We start from the raw sequence: 22,447 nt of genomic DNA on the forward strand, positions 1-22,447 counted from the left end.
GTGATGTCGATGCTGTGTGTTTAAAGGCATGCCTGCTTGCTAGAGAGGGCTTGTGATCGCTTGCTTACATGCTACGTCCACTTAGAATAAGGCGAATCGGAGAAATTTTAGCGTAAAATTACTCCTGGTATCAGGAGAACATCTCAGCCGAGGAGGTCGCTCGAAAACAGGGACTGACTGATTGATTGCATGTGATGTCGATGCTGTGTGTTTAAAGGCATGCCTGCTTGCTAGAGAGGGCTTGTGATCGCTTGCTTACATGCTACGTCCACTTAAAATAAGGCGAATCGGAGAAATTTCAGCGTAAAATTACTCCTGGTATCAGGAGAACATCTCAGCCGAGGAGGTCGCTCGAAAACAGGGACTGACTGATTGATTGCATGTGATGTCGATGCTGTGTGTTTAAAGGCATGCCTGCTTGCTAGAGAGGGCTTGTGATCGCTTGCTTACATGCTACGTCTACTTAGAATAAGGCGAATCGGAGAAATTTTAGCGTAAAATTACTCCTGGTATCAGGAGAACATCTCAGCCGAGGAGGTCGCTCGAAAACAGGGACTGACTGATTGATTGCATGTGATGTCGATGCTGTGTGTTTAAAGGCATGCCTGCTTGCTAGAGAGGGCTTGTGATCGCTTGCTTACATGCTACGTCCACTTAGAATAAGGCGAATCGGAGAAATTTCAGCGTAAAATTACTCCTGGTATCAGGAGAACATCTCAGCCGAGGAGGTCGCTCGAAAACAGGGACTGACTGATTGATTGCATGTGATGTCGATGCTGTGTGTTTAAAGGCATGCCTGCTTGCTAGAGAGGGCTTGTGATCGCTTGCTTACATGCTACGTCCACTTAGAATAAGGCGAATCGGAGAAATTTTAGCGTTAAATTACTCCTGGTATCAGGAGAACATCTCAGCCGAGGAGGTCGCTCGAAAACAGGGACTGACTGATTGATTGCATGTGATGTCGATGCTGTGTGTATAAAGGCATGTCTGCTTGCTAGAGAGGGCTTGTGATCGCTTGCTTACATGCTACGTCCACTTAGAATAAGGCGAATCAGAGAAATTTTAGCGTAAAATTACTCCTGGTATCAGGAGAACATCTAAGCCGAGGAGGTCGCTCGAAAACAGGGACTGACTGATTGATTGCATGTGATGTCGATGCTGTGTGTTTAAAGACATGCCTGCTTGCTAGAGAGGGCTTGTGATCGCTTGCTTACATGCTACGTCCACTTAAAATAAGGCGAATCGGAAAAATTTCAGCGTAAAATTACTCCTGGTATCAGGAGAACATCTCAGCCGAGGAGGTCGCTCGAAAACAGGGACTGACTGATTGATTGCATGTGATGTTGATGCTGTGTGTTTAAAGGCATGCCTGCTTGCTAGAGAGGGCTTGTGATCGCTTGCTTACATGCTACGTCCACTTAGAATAAGGCGAATCGGAGAAATTTTAGCGTAAAATTACTCCTGGTATCAGGAGAACATCTCAGCCGAGGAGGTCGCTCGAAAACAGGGACTGACTGATTGATTGCATGTGATGTCGATGCTGTGTGTTTAAAGGCATGCCTGCTTGCTAGAGAGGGCTTGTGATCGCTTGCTTACATGCTACGTCCACTTAGAATAAGGCGAACCGGAGAAATTTCAGCGGAAAACTGCTCCTGGTATCAGGAGAACATTTGAGCCGAGGAGGTCGCTCGAAAACGGAGACTGAATGACGGATTGCTCGTGATGTTGATGCTGCATGTTTGAATACATGCCTGCTTGCGGTGTATTCAGGGCCTCTCTTCGGAACAATAAATACTCAGAAAGATATCAATACTTGATTCATTTTTTATGCATTACGTGTATTACGATTTTCGAATTATGAGAATGAATTTATCTCTCTTCTTACATCATTCAATAAATAAATTCAATAAATAAATCTTGAATAGCTACTCATAGAGCTTCTAGACAAGTTCTATGGAACACGCTGCGCGCAATGAATTAAGAATTACAGCCGAAAAACATAAAATTTGATTCGTTAAACGTCTGCAGTTAGACCTACGCTCTTTTCTATGTCTTCTTCGCATCCCTGAGAGTCTGAGTAGTAGAAAAAGTCCTGCAAAACGATTCTGAGACGAAAAGTTTCCAAGCTCTAAAAATCGCTTAATAGCAAGGCTAACCCCTTTGAAATTTTTCAGTCGAGTTTCGGTGGATTTTGGAAAACGCTGAAATCGAATAATTCCTAACAAATATCGATGTAATTTTGCGATAGGAATCCATTGCGCAGAGTCTAGACAGGCTTTTAGAAACAAATCAAAACTCATGACTGAAAAACATCTAATTTGCATCGGGTTTTCGAAGAGGTCGAAGAGAAAAATCACAAACTTTACAAAGTTCCAGTTCCAGTTTATTCAATAATTAGTTCCAGTACAAATGTTCAGGTGTCAGTATATTCTACTTTACCAAGTTTCCGAATAGTATGATTCTAATATCTTATACTTGTACACTATACTAATAATGAAATAGTATACCAATAATCACTACAATAATATACTTACTGATATGATTAGTATAATATTTTTTTACTACTGGGGTTCACAAAAAAAAAAAATGCAATACAATGAACAAACGGTACATGAGGAGTCTTACTACTATATAATTAAAAAATACTGCGATATACATTGCATTAAGCAGAACATTAGCAATATGTGGAATAGTTATTATTGTAGTTTCTAAGCGCAGATTAAGTTCCAGCCTGTGTACAGGTGCAATGTACTTCTGCAGGGTACGAGATGTATAATATTCTATTGTTGTTATTTTACTTAACCTGGAATCAAATAAATAATGCGTAAATAAATTTTTCCGTACTTTCTTTATATCTTCTCAGGTATTGGTCCTACGGTACTCACAATACCTTTTTTGTAATAATTGACTTCCAATTAGTCTAAAAAGTTTCGTTTGAATTAATTCTAAGACGAAAACTTTGCCGCTCGAAAAAAAAGTAGGTAAACTCTTTGGTTTTTCCGTAAATTTTTGGCGGTTTCAGAAAAATGTTGAAATCGATCTATTCTCACGTCATATCGACGTAATCTAGCGAGAGGAATCAATTGCGCGCCGTCCGATTACGGTGTCAGCGGATTCATCTCGCTTCTTCATTTTCTTCATTTTTTCACACATCCAATTAACAATGCAAGATTTTTTAATACTTCGAATAAAAATTTACTTGAGATTCATTGACCTAATCAAACCACGTGGAATCCGACACACGAAATTTTGCCGTTGCGTTGTTCCCCATTTTCATCCTCTTTGCTCCAACCGTAGCACTTCAATCATTATTTCTTTCTTGACATTTAAATTCAACCCAAAGATCATGATCCATAAAACATTAATACATCCATCGGAAATCTTATTTTCCTAAATTAAAAGTCTACATTAAATTATAATTATTTAATGAGATTGAATTATTAATGTAAAGATCGTAAGATACACTTCTCAAACATCAACTGGAGACTTAATATTACAAGTGTGGATCTTCTTAGTGACATAAATTGATATGATTAATGTCAGCAGTTAAAAAGTTTTTTTACCAATTCTTCATAAATTAAAAAAAGTGTATAAAATTTAAAAATCAACTGACGATGAGCGTGATTTTACACATAACGTAGAACGCTCATCATTCACCAGAGCCTTTCTTTTATTATTTCAACCTAAACAAACTTTTTAAAGGTGCCATGATGGAAAATCGCAAATCGTTTTCTTCTGAAACAGCTTAATGGTACATACAATCTACCTGGGTAAGCTTTGGTAAAAATTCGATGCCAGTGAAAATCGGGCAGGAAGGGACCAATGCCCTAGAGTACGTACTTATGCTGCATTGGTGTACTTATTGGAAACGATATATTTGCACATACATTTCAAGTATTGTTTATTCTCTCACAGGCTGTTGATTTACAATAACTGACTAAGGATCAGTTCACAATATGACATTCAAATTAATACTAGTTACAATACATATTGATATTTTACGACTAAAAGATTTATTCTACACGTGAACGTTGTTGAAATGCAGTTATTAACTTGATAAACTTATTGGTACCACGACGCCGTGATAAATTCTGTAACTGAAACTATGTTTTTCTGCTGCAAGAACTGATAAGGTTCATTTCCTTTCTTCAGTTTTCGAAACTTGCTGCACAGATCTTAAAGATGCTTCTAACAACTTTGATACATCGAAAATTAAAAGGTAGTGAAATTTCAGTTGGATTTAGAAAAGAGTTACATCAATAGCGACCAGATCTTCCGTCGCGCCCCTTATCATCCCTTCCCTTGCGGTTACGATCCTTGGATCTTGATCTTCTCTCGCGAGAGCGAGATCTACGCTTGCGATCGGTACGGCCTCGTGACTTTGATCGAGATCTTGAACGACCACCGCCGCCACCACCGCCACCTCCGCCGCCACCACCACCTCCACCTCCGCCACCACCGCCACCCTTACCGCCCTTCTTGCGGCTGTACAAGTAACGGCGCAACTCTCTTGAAATTGGTTTCAGATGCATGAAGTTGCAAAATCCAGAACGGGTGCATTCTCTGAAAGCAAGAAAATTGAATATTTAGTAACTCGACGAAGGAATTCTAAGGATTTTGAAATAAATTTATTTCTTCTGCCTGCCAATTTGGAAAATAATCGACTAAAATATACGGACTTTCAAACCAGAGACCAATCAAATATCAACGTTACGAAATAAGCAATGCATTTCAATATATAATTTGAAATACATTCTACGCATGCAAAGAAACAACAATTCTTCTTGTCCACCTTGATGTGAGGAAATGATTCTCTTTTACGGACATAAAAACGATTGTTTTCATGGTTCTATATCTCTTCAAGTTGCGCTACTATAAATGGCTACGAAACACGTATGCGGGTAATCTGATCACACAGGAAATTCGATGCTAACAGAAAAAGGTGAATTCAAAAGCATTGGGCAATGCAACCATGATATATGCAGTCTCTAGTTGCATTGCGTGCTTGTTTGTGATTTTCCTGTTCCACATTACGAGTTTTTGGAGTAGTTCGAAAAGAAGAATTTTGGAAATTAATACTTCCATTGAACTTGCCCGATTGCAGATTCATTCTTGATTTCTCCACCATCACCGACTGGAATGGATAATCTGTTTGAAAAAACTGGTTTAGTTAAGCCCTGTTCCATTGCCTAATTGTGGATCACAACAATTGAGATATTTTGTGATATTTTCTCGGTAAGGCATAAGCGACAGAAATTGCAATCATGACAAGATTCATCTATGCATCATATCCACGGAAAAATAAAGTCAATCAATGTCAAACTTCTCATTGACACAGTAGGTCCTAGTCAAGATAAAGAGATAAAGAACCAAAATACATGCAAGGACACACCATACATCTGTTCTACACTGCGTTCAATGAGAAAACGACATAGCTTTGCGCAAATTCGGTGGAGTGTGGGACAGCTGGGGATAGTGGAGCTCGCTACTCAGTAACGTACCTATAATATTATACATTTGTAGAATCTTTGTAATCTAAACACCGCGGTTCATTATATCTCGAATACATTTATTCTGGACGGTTTGCAATGAACCATCAGGTCTGAAACCAACTGTTAGGTTTAAATATTTGGGTACACTTGTTGGCTATAGTCGGGTCTAGCCAGCAGCGAGACCCATCCGGTAACCTAGAGTGGGTAAAGTGGGCGGCGCATTCAGCGGGATCAATCCAACTGAACGTATTTGGCTTCGTAACTACGCCGTTCTTTCGTTGAACGCAGTATGGATAAAAGGACCGCAATTTATAATGTGGTACTAAAATGAAAAGTTTCATTGAAAAACAATCACACATTACTATCTTTCACACACCAATTCGTCAATTCCTATTTAGCATTCATTGATAATTTGACTTAATTTCATACCAGTAACTATGATTTTTTTAAGAAAAAAAAACCACACAATATCAACATTTTATAAACGACTTTGCATTGAACACAGAATAGTCCACAAAAATTACTAAATCTTGTCCCAGAAACGGAGATAGTTTAAACTTTATTGCTCAATGCGATTGTGGATTGAGTTAAATCATTCATAGCATGTTTTTTCTATAATTCAATCGATCTGAGACTCAGTAAATAAATACTTCAGTGATCTGCACATCAAGGTCGAATAGGTAAAAATATTAATACCTGAAAAAAAAAACTCTTATATATCAGAGTACCTACAAATGCCACATCAACTTTAAGGAACAGAATCGCAGGCTCGAAATTAATTCATGATTAAAAGAATTTCTTTACACGTGTAAATTAAGACCCTCGTGCTTACCCCATCTCATACTGTCTGCAGCAAGCTTCCCTGAAGTCTGTCACGGGTGAAAGTTCGGCGTAAACAGGCCTTCCACCGAACCACCGGTTGTTCAAATCATTGACTGCTTTTTCTGCGTCTTCTTCTCTCCGAAATTTAATGTAGACATTACCAACAAGATGGTCTCCGAGGTTATCACATACGTTCATCTCTTCTATTTCCCCATACTTATCTTCGCACTCGACAAATACATCTTCGAAAAAGTTGTCGTAATGCTCCTGCATCTCTTCATCAGAAACATTAGCTACCACTGTTCGTAAAAAAGAAATTAATTTAACAAACAGGATATAAATTTAACAAAGGTCCGATTCATTATCAAATGGTTCTATAATTCGATACTCACAATGTGAACCATCGGCGCTCTTGGCAGAATTTTGCGGATTGACGTAAAGATTTTGAAGCAAGCATGTCTGTCAACAAGAAATAGACATTTCAATTGTGAATCAGAGGTTATAAATCAATAACTCAGAAAAAGCAGTTGTTTACCTGGCTGAACGTAGGTTTGTTGTGTATACGTGAGCACCTATCTCCGTGCCTGCAAGCTCCGATTTTAAAATAAAAGGAGCAGTTTACTCTGTAAGGGTTAAACGGGACGCCGTTAATCAAGAACGCACAGCCACACGCTGATTATGAGTAATTTTTTTTCTCACATAAAAGGTTGATGAACATGAATTCACTTACTTGTCTTTCTCGGTACCGAAAATGGACGCGAGATACTCCGCCATGGTTCGCCTCTATCCGCTATTAAACCTCAGATTGGAACCCGTCGTACGATAAACAGTTAATTAATACACTTCAGAGAGAAACCGACGGAGACCATTCCCCGAGACACGCTTTCGCAGACTTTAGAGCTCAAGGCAGCCAACTTACAGCATATAAATCTAGATACAAAACTGTACGCAGCCGGCAACACTAGGGTGACTACGGTCGAGACTATAAGGCCAGTCTGACCAATTCAGAAACGTTTTTGCACCTCGACTTGAATCTCCTAATATCTTGAGAAAAATCTGGCTACGCTTAAGAATGATGACCGCACGATAAAACTAAATGATATTTTTAATTCACTGTTACATCATTTTGTCGAAGAAATTTTAATCCTAATAGAAAATTATATATCCCTCCAATCAAAATTATAAGAAAATTCAGTAACTCTGGTGATTTTCTCCTCGGAGTGGCAGCATTGTTGAAATCTCGGAGCTGTTTGACCGAAGGCAGATAGCTGCGCTGCACATAATAACGACAGTCTTACAAACCGAGGAACAGAGTGACCATTCGTTGACTGGATCATTCTATTCTAGGGACTGGATCATTAAAGCCGCTGTGAAATGGAGGATGAAACTGAATTGTTACAAAATATATTTACTAAAGAAAATAGCGATTTTATGAACCAGGTATGTTTATGAATATAAAGATCTAAGCTACTAATTTTAAACTCAATCCGTATCGTTTGAACGATAGGTCCATCACCATTCCAATCTTCGATTTCCAGTTCCTTCACGCCTGTGTCGACGAAATATGCGGGCGGAAACGGGTGACGTTTCAACAGTTTACCAACAGCGTCGAATGCACCGAGAATGAGTTCAAAACTGCCCGTCAGTTTATTTTCGATTTGTTAAGAAATCCGGCACTACTGTATCTTGAAGATGAAAGGGTAATCTATTACTCATAATCATTCAATCGTTTATTCTAAGTATCTTGTACGTTTCTTTTATTCCAACAATTTTTCTTGTAATCATATGCGCGACAGATGCCGCAACGATACGTTGAAGCGCCTGCTGAATTACAACTTGCAATACGCAAATGTGTAAATATACGAAGAGAGCAACTGCTTAAGGCACTATTGAGGGAGCATTCCATCAAAAATGGAACGACATTGCTCGACTTTGACTGGAGATTAAAGGTACTTGAATAGAAAAAGAAATAATTGTATAAGTGAGCTGATAACATTTAATAATTACCTCCTTCAGTGGGTTATGGGATCAAGCAAATTGGCCACGTTGAAGGAACCTCTTCTGCAGTTGGATCTCATCATTGAAGATAGCAAAAGTCAGCGAATCCTCGATCTTGAATTGAACAGAGATGAACTAGATACGTTGATAAATACGTTGGAGGAAGTGGGAGGATGATTTGAGAAACTATTATTATACCGAACTTTTACTAATGTTAAGAATAAAAATATGCCTGCATCTTGAATAATCTTATTTTATTCCATTGTATTAATTGATTCTATCATATCCATACGCGGCCTACTTTAAGAATTGAAAAGCTCAAATACTGTAGCATTTAAGCTTTACGCCGAAAATGTACTGTACACAAAAAATATCTTGTTTTCGACATCAATCACATGAAGCAACATTGACCCTAAAGCATGATTACAGAATACTAAAAAAACAAAACATTTTCCTGCACAATTCAATTGTTATACCGTATACGTGATTTCAATACGTCATTCACTATATTTATGATGTACAAATAATTTGATTTGTTATGAGATTGATAGACGAATAATGATCTGTTTATAGAACTCTAAAATACGTTACTATGCGAACTAGGAACATGTCTCTTGCACTTAAATGCACGTCAGATTCCTTTTTTTTTTTTTTTTTTTTAACTTTTATACTTATTGCGGTAAGTATTTTTGCTCAAGTTTACAAGCTGTAAGGAACCAGCTATTATTGGAGAGCATAACGTGTTTTATAGGACGGCTTTATAGCCACAATTAAGCGAGAAAGAGGTGAGACTAAATGGAGTGTGAGGATCAAGAGGCAGTTGGAAATTATAGAGAATAGATACACTTATTTCACAGTTTATTATAGGTTTGTTATAGATAAATGTTGAATAGTTTAGTTACTATTATAACTGCGGATTAAAGACACTGAAAACTGAATTCCAAGTTTCCAAAACGTCCACGAATGAAAGTCCACGTTAAAATATATCGTCTTCAACGCAACATAAAATAACGAGGGATTATGATTCAAGGACGTTTCAGGCTTGCGATTTAATATAATTGATTGGTGCAAATCAGTCGCATCGAAAGAATTTAAATAGAAAGATTTGTTGGTTTATCGTCAAATCTTATTTCGAAAGAACATTCAATTTCGTTGTAAGTTTGTAACCATTATTACAGATAATAATTAAAATCCATAAGAGTAGGGGTTTACTATACAATTTTTAATTTTACTTCCATCTTCTTGCTTATCAATAGGTATATCTTTTAAAACCAATGTCGATCAAGAGCAATGGCCACACGCTTCTCTAACACTTAGAGTAATAATTCTGATTTGGGGGCGTACATATGGATTCTTTTTCTTAAGTTTTTTTTTTTTCGTTTTATTTCGTTAAGGTTTATACTCTCTACGCTACGAGCTTAATAAAATCTTTCATAATTAATTAATTAGTTAGTTTTACTTTAACCTCCGGAGATTCGTATAAACGTAGAAATATCGTATGAAAAATTTGTAAAAGGTGTTTCGGGGATAATTGGGTGGTTGTGCGGGGCGTCGTAATTGTAATTAGGCAATATTCTTTTAATAATTATTATAGAAATTAGGATAGGTTTTGCAAGTATTTTATACGGATATAATTAGCATCCCGAGACACACTTGCCTCTTTTTTTAGATTATATATCACTTACATTGCTCAATCTTACTGTATATTCACTCCATTTATGTACCGTGTTATTCTCGTCTTCCGTATGTAAGTTATGCGTGTGTGTGCATTTTTTATGTGTGTACGTGTGTGCAGCTCTTTATTACAACTTAAAACATCTCAAATAGTATAAATACAAAAACATTGTAGTTTAAAAAAAAACGACAAACAAAAATACGAGGAAAATAATTAAACTTATGCACGGTTTCCGATGTGAAACTATCTTTCATATTCATGCTACGCTGTGTTGCGTCGTGGTTAATGATGGTCGTGGTATTGTAGTTTTTTCTTGAGTTTCCTTTCGCCTTTCCTTTTCCACGTTGTGCATTCTGCTGAGTCGATAGGGCGTTACCCTTTGAGTATTTCCCTCGGAGTACCCAAGATAGAGTTCGATCTATCTCACTCCAATTCGCTTAGGACGCACAGTAGGCCGCTCGAATTCTTTCAATATTTTCTTGGGCTTAATTAATAATTAATGACACTTTTAAAATTTCTACATGGCAGGAAAATTGTCACCTGCGATGGGCACCGCCCAAAGATAAAAACGCCATCATCTATCTCTTTCATCCACTTATTTCATGAAGAAGTGTTTATCGCTCGAGCGCGAATTTCGGTGACTGATATATATTTTTTTCTTTTATGAAAACCAATTAATTAGATTACTACTTTCTTTCCAATTACTAAATTATTTATCCTTTTTTCACTTGTTTTTTTCCAAAGATTTTTTCCTATCAAACAGTTAATAATTAATGGGTCTACTATAAAGTCTGTATGCTCTCACAATGTTTCATTTAACAATCGCGCTTTGCTTTCTGCTGCTCGTAATAAAAGAACGTTATTTTCTGTTTAGTTGCAGGAATGGTCCAAATATATGTATACATATATATATGTGTGTATGTATATATATATAATATACTTTTTTGGTTTTAACGAGAAAAAAAAAAAACTTTGTTCTTCCCAAATACAATTCGGTTTAACGCTGCTTATTCCGTGATGACCTTCTGGTGGAGCGAATCATTGACAATTTCCTGTAACATCGAGAAAAACGAAAATGAAAATTACTAATTTTCTGTACAGAATTTGTCTTAATGTTAATTCACAAGTTAAACCAAATTTACTGTTACAATAACTTCATACTCACGTTTGCGTTGTTGCTCTCGATGGCTTCGTTGACTGCAGCCGCTACTGCTTTGTCGCTGATTTCAAAGTCCTCAATAGCCTGTTAAGATGAAAATGAATAATTGATAGTGTGACAACCAAAGTTTTGAAGTTTGGGAACACATAAATGTATAAAAGTATAATAATAATCGTAAGTAATTCTCAGTTACTTTTAGTAAATGTTATACTACATCATAAAGAATAAAACTAAAATAATACATCATATATAAGTCAGATGGCCCCTCGCTCTGTAGTCTTCACTTGATTATTTATTGATAAACTTCAGAACTACCTATGCTCGGCGAGCAATAAATAGTCGATCGGCGATCATCATTCTTGTAAGATTTACAACAAACTTTATTCAAACTACAATGCGACTGTAGTCTTCTTTCTCTATTGAATTCTGACTGTAGTTTCAAGTTTTCTGAAAAATATCTGTATTGATTACCTTGGTCACAGAGGCTACATCTTCGGTGAGAGCGGGCTCTGATGGTGGGAGTACTGGCAGCTCTGCTGGTACTGGTGGAGCAGGACTGGCTGGAGCTTCGATCACGCTTTCTGTTGCGCTAACTTCAGCTGGGTTTTCAGCAGGCGCTTCAGGCTCGGCAATTTTCTGTAAAATTAATCTATCATCAGGCCAAAGCTTCGAATGAAATTCTTCACACACCCAAGTTCCCTCTGTACTAATTACATAATTCTAAATGATACTTATGATTGATTAAATTATACATTTTTGATAATGCACGTCAAATCAATGTGAATTATTGATGCAAAATATTTTATTCCACTATTTTGAATTAGGTCGGTTGCTTTGAATGCTTCTTCACCTAATGTACAGAATAAATATTTTACTATGTCAAATGGATGTTATCAGGTAATTGATCCGGTCTAATGACAAGTATAAAAATTCCAATAACTTCATGCAATGATATTATTATATAATTCCCCAGGCAAGACAATTCACATGCGCAGCATACCATGTAACACATATTCTACAACAGACGCGACCTTAAACAAAAGTTACGAAGTGAAAACATTGAAAATTTATTTGATTAAATATCAACTCCTAGATTTTACTAACTAATAGTAATTTTTTTCAGCTCAACTACGTCTATCAATGAGTTTGTTTTCTAGAATTCAAATTATTGAACAGTATGTTATTCATAACAGTGTTTTTTTCTGCAAAACACTTCCTCTACTATTTCGTCATTGTTACAGGCATCAATTTTGCTTATTCCATTTTTTAAAGCCAATCTACGTGGCACTGATTTTATTTTGAGTTGCAATAAAATTATGTTAATATTTCAAGAAAACCAAGAGGCAAACAACACGTGGGATCAGGAATTTTAGGACATAGTATTAGAGATTGTTAATAATTTTGTATTGGAGAAAGGTAAAAGATTTTCGTAACCATATTATAACACACATATACTAATGGCAGGCGAATTTCGCTGGAGAGTGAGATAGAAGGAGAGAAATTGCCAAGAGCAAAGGCTTCGTCAAATTTATGGGTAACAAACGATGGGAATCCTTAAAAAAGAATTCTTTGATTCCTTAATGCTGTGACTGATACCTTGTTTTTATAGACAAGTACTATTTCGTTTGGTTTTTTCAAAGGAAATCCAACAAACAAGAAAAAGAGAGTTCAAAGCCTATAAAATCTGCTCTGTGTATCTTGCATCATGCTATCGGATATAAATATTATTAAATTGCCTAAGAAATGTCATGCTGAACCCCACAACGAGCTCTATATGACAGAAATTGCGAATGCGATCGTCGGCAAGTACGATGACAAGTGGATGAAATATGTTAAATTCTATCGATACGGGATGATGAAGTGGGGGAACGTATACAATTGGGAACCAAGGATGAGATACTTCAGGCTATCACAAAGTGTTGGAGCGCATACAGAGACAGTTGTCAATCAAATGGTGAAATTTGGTTTGGTTTTTTTTTTTTCACCAGTATTTGGCGCGTTTGATCATGCCAGGGATGTGCATGTTAGTCACCTGGGCGTTTTCCGGCACAGCGGTTGGTACAGCTTTCAACAATGGGCAACTGGGTGAATTTTCCAATCCGTTCATTTCCTCCGATTCAGCTAATCTCTCCTTCAATTGAACATCCGAATCATTGTATGAATTAAGGCTTTGTGATAGCGACTCCACTTCAAATTCTTGATTGCTCTGCTCATCATTTAATTGAGTATGTGAAGACTCTTTAGGTGATATCAGAATATTCGTAGGACTGGGAGAGCTGGGGGGAGACGATGCAACATTCTCCACTGGGACTTTTGGAGACAAAGGTTCTTCAGCAGGGCTGCCATTTTCAATAATCAACTCAGGATCTTTAGTGGCCTTTGAAATTATTAGGCCAATTTCGGGATCGGTTGTTAGTTCAGGAATATCTTGCGCAGGACTGCAAACATTTTTTGTCAGTACAGGACAAATCATAACGGGGTCAACAGAGGTATCGAATTCGTTAGGAGGAACTGGAAGATCGTCTGATGTGTTGGAAATTTCTTTGGCCAGCTGATGACAGTTTGAGAATTCCGACAACACTTCGATTGTTGGACTTGCTAGTTTCGTAAGAGGAGGAGAAGATTCCGAAAGGTTTAAAATATCCGTTACAGAAAAGGATAGCTCTTGCAAAGTGTCTTTAACAGGACTAACAAGGGCTTCAGAAGCCATGTGACAAGCTCTCAATTCCTCGATCGGGTCAAAAACATCCTCAGAATCCAAATGCCCAGAAAGATCGTTCATTATAGTTTTAGGCGAAACGAAAGATCCACCCGTCAGATGATCTAACGACTCATCAACCTTTTCTGACAGCAATTCACCAATACCTTGCGATTTTTCTAAACTGGGAATTGGCGATTCTGGCAAGGGGGGTACAATTTCATTGACCAAACCGTTTGTCATCGAATTAACTACTACACTTTTTGTCTGGTTTGCATCGCCGCTATTAATGTCACTAGAACTTGTTTCCACATTTTCCGTCAGCAAGGCATTTGAATCAGGTTTATTCAAGAGAACTTTATCAGTTTCCAACACGACATCAATGGCTTCAGACTTTCTTTCGCTTTCCTGCAAATCAATTGTCTCAACTGCCTTCATAATCGACTGGGTAAAATCGTCCTCAGGAACAACAAGAGCTGGCTTGGCTTCGACTAAAGATTCCTCAGATAACGGCAACGGACCTTCTTCCGACTGAATAACGAAGGAAGATTTGTTGGAAGTTACATCAATGTCAGGCATAATCGATATTTCAATTTTCTCAATGTCGGTCGTATCTTTCGCCAGCGAAGTGAGATTTTCCGATGACATTGAGTGGAGACCAGATACGCCATTTTCAACTATTTCTTGCGCTTTCAAACTTTTTAAACATACGTCAACCTTTTCGTCAGGATGCAATGAATTATCAGCTTGTTCGATTAAACCATCTGAAATGGCTTGGCTTGGGTTAATTTCTGATTCGACAGATTTAACAACTTCGGCTACAATTTGACATTCGTTGGAAGCTACAGGAAGACTTTGGTCCTCTTCAACGGGTGGAATTTCAGTTTCTTTAAGAGTTTCGAGTACCTCTGTGACCGGCTGATTAACCATAACAGGATGAGATTCGGATGTAAGTTTAACCTCGATAATATTAGACTCTGAAAGAACAGTCGTTTCCGACTCGGCAAGTGACTTGGCATGTTCGACTTGCTCTTTAGCGACCTGTGATGCCATACTAGCAGCCTCGGCAGGCACCTTCAATGCTTCGGCAAGTGCCGAGGCATTAGCAGCAGCATGCTGAGCCTGCTGCAGGGGGGATGGGTCAATGGGGGTTGGTGGAGGACTGGAAGGAAGCGGGGATGGGAGGTCCTCACTGGTTTTCCTCTCAATGATAGACGGCGTCGCGACTGGCTGAGCTTGAGCGACTCCTACCGCGGGTATGGCCTGCACTGGACTGACCTCAACTTTATCAGCGACCACCACAGGCTCGACTTTTTCAATTTCCTCTTTCTTTTCCTCGACAGGGACGGGAGTGGGGGCAGGAGTGGGTTCCTCTTTCTTTTCTTCAACAGGGGTGGGAGAGGCAGGGGCAGCCTTTTCTTCCTCCTTGACAGGGGCAGGTGCCACCGCCGGTGTTGATTCTACCGTTGGGCTGCTGACTTCAGTCTTCTCTTCGGCGGGACTCTCCTCAACTGGCACTGCAGCCTCTGCTTCTTCGCCACCCTGGAATAAAAATTCAAAATATCAAACAATTTGCCGGAAGTACAGAGGATTTTCAATAAACATAATGACACCGCATTGGTTTCAAACATTCTCTACAAGCAAGAATTTCCAAACAATAATATGTACGAGGCGTGCGAGGTGATCACCTCCCTTCATATTCTTGATATAGAATTAGTTGCACACTTCAGCGAACCTATCGGGATAGACATCACTGCCATGTGGTGTTAATTCCACTCTGTTTTCATAAAACTATCTCACTAATAAGATGCTCGACAATTTTTGTGTCTCAAGATTCTTGCTGTTGTGGATACTTTTTTCAAATCGATAATCAAAATCTGGGGATTCAAAGTGTAGGTTCCAATATATAATTAATAATTGTGAAATGGTATTATTCAGGAGAAAAGCTTCATTCAATAGTCCCTATTTATAGACGAAGTTAAAGAAGGCGGTCATATTTTACTGCAACATACGAGATCCAACAGTTGTTCTATCCAACGAGTGAGTGCTCGAATCGAGAGTAGAACCCTTGCCAGGCTCGGTGTGTGTATATGTGATAAGAGGCGAACAGCATGTGAGGGATCTTTCACGAGGGTGATTCAGGGAGGCAATCGACGGGGGATATTGGTTAGAAAAGTGGAGGGTTACAGCCACGTAGAACCCCAATCCGAAATGAAGACCAATAGTGTCGCCGTGTCACCACGCCAATAGATGATTTCAAACGCCACGAAAAACAGTACTTCAGAAGTTGATCGTACTAACGATAAGAAGAATAAAGGAAATGGCGAAGGGCGGGGGGGATAATTGGCGATTGCCCATAACATATTAACGGCAGTGTTACAGGATTTATTGTCAGACCAATGGTCAATTACTAAAAGATAATGTCCACTTAAATTTGAATAACGACTTCCTCTTTCACGTAAGAACTCTCGGGATGGGCTTTGACTCACTATCAGCATGCCCCGATAGGAACGAAGTTATATCTTGTCTTGGAATTGCATGACGTGCATCTAATCCGGAAAGATATTGCCAAAGTTCCGAAAATGGCGAGTATATGGTAATTTTTAGAACTGACAAACGCGTATTCAATTACTCGTCATGATTTTGGTATAGAGTTTATGGGTTGCAGAAATAGGATAACCATTGTGAGAAGTTGTAAGTGATTTTCGATCATATACTCTGAAAGATGATTCACGAAACTTGGCTAACATTACGAATGAATTGATGTTAGTCATTGCTTTGCATTGTAGACGCGTATACAACATAAATGATGCTCGTTTCGCAATAACAAGATGACGAAAGAAGGAGTTTAATACAATTTTTCAAAACATGACACTTTCTACTCGGAATTCTTCTTTCCTACATTCCAGCTAAGTCTCGTGCCTACTTAACTCACAGAACGCAATTTACTTCTCTAAACACCGAGAAATTTAATCCACTTCCTTACAGCGTAATTAACCGCCTGTGCATTCTTGCGCAATATCATTAAGTCATCTCCATTTGCGTTTTGCGTATTCTCGCAGATTGTTAAACAGCCGTCAGCACATGCTATAATTTTCATGCTAATCATCCTCACCGCGTACTTTTGTCATTCGAAACATGCTCGTACAGTGAAGTCAATAAGAGAATTGAAAAACAAAGCTTAGCGATAGAATATCGTTCGAAATTCAATCGCGTCGCATCCGATGTTCCAATATCGAATTTCTGACGCGTATAAGGCAAAGTCAGGGGAGAAGGGAGAGAAGGGGAAGAGAAATACTCGGAGGAAGGAGGAAAGCCCTGGAGATTTCATCCCGTGCATGTTTACCCGGCAAACGTGTCGCGTATACGAATCAGGTAAACCTGGATAAAAAAAAAAAAACAATTCCTCTTGAGCGTCAGAAAACAATCCACGTTTTGATATACAGGCGTAAAGAGTCGCCTGGGGCTCAGCTGGGAATCGCTATTGAAGAGATTCGAAAAATGAACCCAAACCGTGCCAAACCGACAAGAATAAATAAAATGCAAAGGTTGCAGTCCGACGTTTCGTTGCCAAAAAAGTCCGGAAATATCTGATGATAAAAACTAAGGGGGAAAAACACTGAAGAAATCAACCTAGCTTACCTATTCGGTTGGCTCGAACCCAAGGGGGAACATATTTTGGAAACTGGACCACTGCCCGACGACGCGGGGTGTTTTAAGACCTGAGCAAATCTCGGGGAAGCTGAATATGCCGGAATGAATTAAGTTTTAGAAAAGTAGCACGTTCTGCAAAATATAAATACGAAAGGAACTGCTAATATTTTCAAAACAGCCTCCAAGAGCTTTGCTGTAATATATTAATGAGACAAGAAACCTGGTATTCATTTTCCACGCGATACATTATCGAGTTTAAAATCTCCTCCTGGTTACAAATTGAGAAATTAACGTCTATAATCAGGTCTCTGAACTATGCTGCTATTACTATATATCTAACAATCTCGTTGTGTTAACAACCTCGCAATTTGAATAAATACGCAAAACAGTGAGATCGCGTGTCGATAAGTTGAAAGTAAAAGTATAGTAATGCATTACTTTCGGTAGTGTTTATGCATTCTCTTCATTCGACGTACAATTTCATTTCATGCACTAATGCATGCGCGATGTACGTACCTACTTTGCGCAACGACGCTCAACACGTGTGTCATGCGAAAAAGAGTAAAAAAAAAAAAAAAAAAAACTACTCAGCCTATTTGCAAGACATTGACACCTGCAATAACAGCTACTCGTCACACGCTTTGGGCGGAAATGATGTCTAATATGACATATAAATAAATATCAGTAAATATTTATTACCTAAAGAAAAAAACCGTCGCAGATTTACAATAATATTGATCTATCGTTGATGGTTTACTTTTTCATTCACAAAGTTTTCTCATTCTCGAAATTCCTTCTCATTCAGATCTTTAATTCTAATTTAATCGAGCCTCCGCAAAAAATCAAAGCTTCTCTGGAACGTTGCCCAAATAGTGAGGGAGTGAGACTTTTCCGAACTGTGGTATAGACTCGTTTAAACGACACAGTCTAGCCTAGGATATTTCGCACCGAGTCGGACACATACCTAGTGAAATGGACTGATCCCCATCTGCCTATATTGCATTATATAACGTTACAAATGCGCCATTCGGCCCACTTGTTTTGCGAGATCGGCGAGATATTATGCTGAAAGCAGCTTCAAGTATTCCAAGAGACGATTCCAAGGGTTGCAGACCTCGAACGGACATAAGATATTATATCTTTATGTATATATATATATATATACACCCATCCCCCAGGTTCTTTACTTATATGACGAAATATAGCGAATCGCAATGGGACTTTCAATTTTATTTCAACACTTCGAGATGAAAACATTTTCACACCCGTCTACATATCATTTTTATATTGTATTCTGTAGTATATGTATTTGAAAAAATCATCGATATGGTGAAACATACTACGTCAAGACGATGCGGAAAGCAAGTGAAAAGACTAGATAAAAAAAAAAATAAAAAAGAAGAAAAAACATAACGTTCGCATTGAAACTTATCGACCGTGAAATGTAACAACCCTCGTATCTTCGACGCACGTTAAAAATGCATTAGAACCTAACATCTTCCAAGAACGGAGGGGAAGTCGACAGACTTAAAGTATACGTTTTGAAATTTCTCCTGAATAACTTCCTGATTCATGCGTTATTCTACCTAGACAAAAACATCTTTTATTATACATATAAAACTGAAATCATTACGCAATAATAATGAAGAAGTAAAAAAAAAACAAAGTAAATATATCTACACGTGTCTCACGTGGTATGTAAACAAACTCGTATCATTATCACGCCTAAATTTTAAAAACCTGGGACACACCTTGTATCAAATTTCTTTCAAATTTCACATCATCGTAGGATTACACAATTGTAAGAAAAATAAATAGATTATAATTGGAATAAAAAAATTAGCAAGTTTTCCTAAGGTGTGTCAAAGCTGCAGTAAACTCGACTTGTATATGCCTTAATGCCATCGTTGGTGTAGTAACATTCCTTATGACAAAGAAATATTTCAGCGAGCTTCAACGGAATGCAAACAGACCAGAACGATTGTTGTTTCAAGCACACATATATAAATATATGTATGCTAAGTATATAGATATTCTGCAGGTGTGCGAATAGTACGATTAAATTTCAATGAAATTATGTTAAAATAACATTGTTATGAGCATGCACGACGGTTACACAACACACGTGCCTTATGATAACACAATTACGTAAACGAAATTAGCAAACAGTTGAAACATTTGGCATTACCCAGCAGCTTCGCTAAATGATTTCACAGTAAGAGACGAATGTTTCTCAATTTTCATAAATGTCTAATTTTCCGATCAAAATACGGAACTCAATGATAATTCTAATCTGCACTGAGCAAAGATGCTAATCGTTAATCAACGCGTTGATCGGCAGTGACAATTCAAGCTGCTCAGCATTGAAATATCTAGAAAATTCCAACATTCTCCCACCAATCAGGCTTTTCAGAGAAGGACAAATTCACCCTAAGACACCCAAAATTGATCGATTTCATTCCTCCTTAAATATTTTTCTTTCTTTTTCTTTTCTTTCCCCGTTCTTTCCCCAAGTTTCGGTATCGTTAAATCGTGCTTAATCGACGAGGGGTTGATTGAATGCCGTATAAGGTTGAAAGGGTATAATATAACAGGCAAAAGCTTTTATATCTGGCAAAGAAATTCTTTCTGCCACCAAGTCGTGCGGCACGCAATATTTAGCTTAAACCCAGGCGTGTCTTATCGGTAATGAAATAAACTTTTACGCCACGTGTCTCGCTTTCGTCGTCGTCACCGTGATCGTCGAAACGTCCTCGCCGTAGTCGCAGATACAAAACTTTTTATTATTTGATTAAGATCTTCTGTACAGAAATCCTTCCGATCACTTCAACGATTAATTATCCCACCAATTAACGTCTGCCTTAATATTTAACCACCGGATCAATGGAGAACTGCGCTACCTTAGACGCTTTGTCACTTTTCACCCCTCTCTAAACATTCTTTATTCACCGTATCGTACCCACGCATCGTTGAGGACGGAAAATTAATCGTTATAAGATATTCGATAACAATCCGAGTAAATTAATCAACTAAAACACACCTATAACGTAGAGCAGATTTATTGGTTGGTATTTGTTTTTTTTTTTTGTTTTTTTTTGTGGGCATAAAAAGGAAAATAACAAAATAAAACAAAACACAATTTGGTAATTATCTATCGTCTTTTCTTTTTTGTACAAAAATTTTTCGCGGCCTTCAGTATAAGCTTTTGCTACTTGTAGGTATAATGAATTTTTGTTTTCCTTACCGCAGTTATTTTGATCGCCACTCCGCACCAAGGAATAAATTTTATTTTAAAATTTAAACAGAGGATCGCGTGGGCGCGGATAGGGAACGTTTTGGGAGTTATCCGTTACAGGGTGAGCGATAAAAATTCCACTTCCGTTCCCCCGTCATACCGACATTTACAGCCTGCCTTTACGCGTGTCGGCGCTAAACTATTTTCGTTCATGAATGACAAAGGAGAGCGATCGCATCACAGTGCCTCGAATATACACCCCATGGATATCGCAACATCGCGTATGGTGGCGAGTCTATTTCAGCTCGAGTTTGGCATTAAGAGCATCCGCGAAAAGCATCACGAGGAGCTCAACAGCCGGGTGGTAGTCTCGATGCTTTTATTCGCGAACTTTCCACGCTATTTTTACACAAGCCGTTGCTCCTCGTTTCTCGTGCTTAACGAGTGTCGTCTTACCGGGGATAGACACGAGCAACAGCCGAATTATCGACAAAGAAATGAGAATTCCAGCGGTATCTTAAAAGAGCGCATGATAAAGGTGACGCGTCGAAATAACGAGAAAGCGCGGTAATAGCGGAGAGAAAAAATGAAACTTTGCTTCTGTCTTAAGGAGAAAAAAAAACAGATAAAAAATGAAAAGACTCGTGCACGCCTCCGACTTGAATGATGACGCGATTGCTTATACATATATACCAACCGGTATACAGAAAATCTCATCGGCAATCCAAAATTGTACACGTCAACGGGTTTCTGGAGACAATCATGAGTCACATTTTAAACTCTCATTGCCAAATCGCGCGTATCCTTATACAGGTATGGGTATGATAAAATAAAAAATGAAAATTAATGAATCCGTTTCAAAGTGAAAAATCAAGCCACACGAATGTATGAAAGAATTTCTAACGATCGTTTCAATTAGAATCCTGATCGGATTAGTCCGAAGTACCAAACATTGCACTAAAAAAGTTGCACCGGAGGCTGAAATTTTCTGCACCGTGTAGTCGTAATGATAAAATAATATCAGGTGTAAAGTTGAAGCAACATTTGACGCCATTGCAATATCCTGCGCAATTCTTAAAACTACTGTCTCGTGATGAGTTATAACTCATTTTCACCAACGATGCGTAGCGCGTTGCTGTTGTTGCGATGCGGTTCGTGCCAAAATTATCTCAACTCCTAAAACAAGTCGCGGAGAACGCCTCGGTATTTTTCCAACATTTCGCGAAGGAAATAGAAAAGGAATGCGGGAGTCAACGCAGCGACGCGTCCCGATGATTCACGTGATTCAAAAATAAAACGATTATTAAATTTATATAAAATTAGTAACGCAGAGACAAATCATACGACGAACATGCACGTTTGGAGCAACATTTTTTTTAAGGATTATATATCTCAAAGTCAGTCAAAAAGCAAAATTGTACATAAAAACTGAAGTATAACGTAAGTTAGTATTATTTTTGGTAAAGAATATTCAACAACTGTCACGTTTCTTTCATTCTCTACTTCATCATTCGTTCTATTCGCTTTTAATTTTACCGAAAAATCAAATAGAATGGATGGAAATAGATTATTAAAAAATTGGAACATTTTCACGATCAATTTTACAAGAAATTAAGGTAAATACGGTTAAGTAAGTAGGTGAGTCGAAATTCAATACCTTTTCATTAATTTTATTACGAGATAGTCGAACACTGAAATTTTGACGTGGATTTTT

At 38.1% G+C, this 22,447-nt stretch overlaps 3 protein-coding genes across 5 annotated transcripts in view; 1 reads left to right on the forward strand and 2 right to left on the reverse strand.

Moving 5' to 3' along the window:
• Positions 1–3,884: 3,884 nt before the first annotated feature.
• LOC124407481 (splicing factor U2af 38 kDa subunit) lies at positions 3,885–7,209 on the reverse strand. 2 transcript variants are annotated; one of them, XM_046883657.1, is made up of 6 exons: positions 7,045–7,209; positions 6,850–6,937; positions 6,707–6,773; positions 6,325–6,613; positions 5,095–5,148; positions 3,885–4,563 (listed from the first exon to the last, which is right to left on the reverse strand). In XM_046883657.1, exons 1-6 carry the CDS (start codon positions 7,086–7,088, stop codon positions 4,257–4,259), a joined length of 849 nt encoding a protein of 282 aa, XP_046739613.1. In that variant the 5' UTR covers positions 7,089–7,209; the 3' UTR covers positions 3,885–4,256. The 2 variants fall into 2 exon arrangements, with proteins under 2 accessions (XP_046739613.1, XP_046739614.1); XM_046883658.1 differs by lacking the exon at positions 5,095–5,148.
• A 406-nt stretch (positions 7,210–7,615) lies between these two features.
• Positions 7,616–8,492, forward strand: LOC124407482 (COMM domain-containing protein 8-like). Its single transcript, XM_046883659.1, has 4 exons — positions 7,616–7,754; positions 7,853–8,014; positions 8,111–8,263; positions 8,331–8,492. Exons 1-4 carry the CDS (start codon positions 7,689–7,691, stop codon positions 8,487–8,489), a joined length of 540 nt encoding a protein of 179 aa, XP_046739615.1. The 5' UTR covers positions 7,616–7,688; the 3' UTR covers positions 8,490–8,492.
• Positions 8,493–9,153: 661 nt separating this feature from the next.
• The window catches only part of LOC124407478 (A-kinase anchor protein 200-like), a 52,784-nt gene continuing 39,490 nt past the window's right edge, over positions 9,154–22,447 (reverse strand). Inside the window, exons 5-8 of one of the 2 annotated variants that reach the window (XM_046883651.1) lie at positions 15,096–15,386; positions 11,618–11,782; positions 11,153–11,230; positions 9,154–11,039 (exon numbers count right to left, since the gene is read on the reverse strand). In XM_046883651.1, coding sequence (XP_046739607.1) covers positions 10,995–11,039; positions 11,153–11,230; positions 11,618–11,782; positions 15,096–15,386 — 579 coding nt within the window. In that variant the 3' untranslated portion in view covers positions 9,154–10,994. The remainder of the gene's footprint in view (positions 11,040–11,152; positions 11,231–11,617; positions 11,783–15,095; positions 15,387–22,447) is intronic. The other variant, XM_046883652.1, reaches the window with a different exon arrangement.

This window comes from Diprion similis, chromosome 6, assembly GCF_021155765.1.
Source record: "Diprion similis isolate iyDipSimi1 chromosome 6, iyDipSimi1.1, whole genome shotgun sequence".
NCBI lineage: Eukaryota > Metazoa > Arthropoda > Insecta > Hymenoptera > Diprionidae > Diprion > Diprion similis.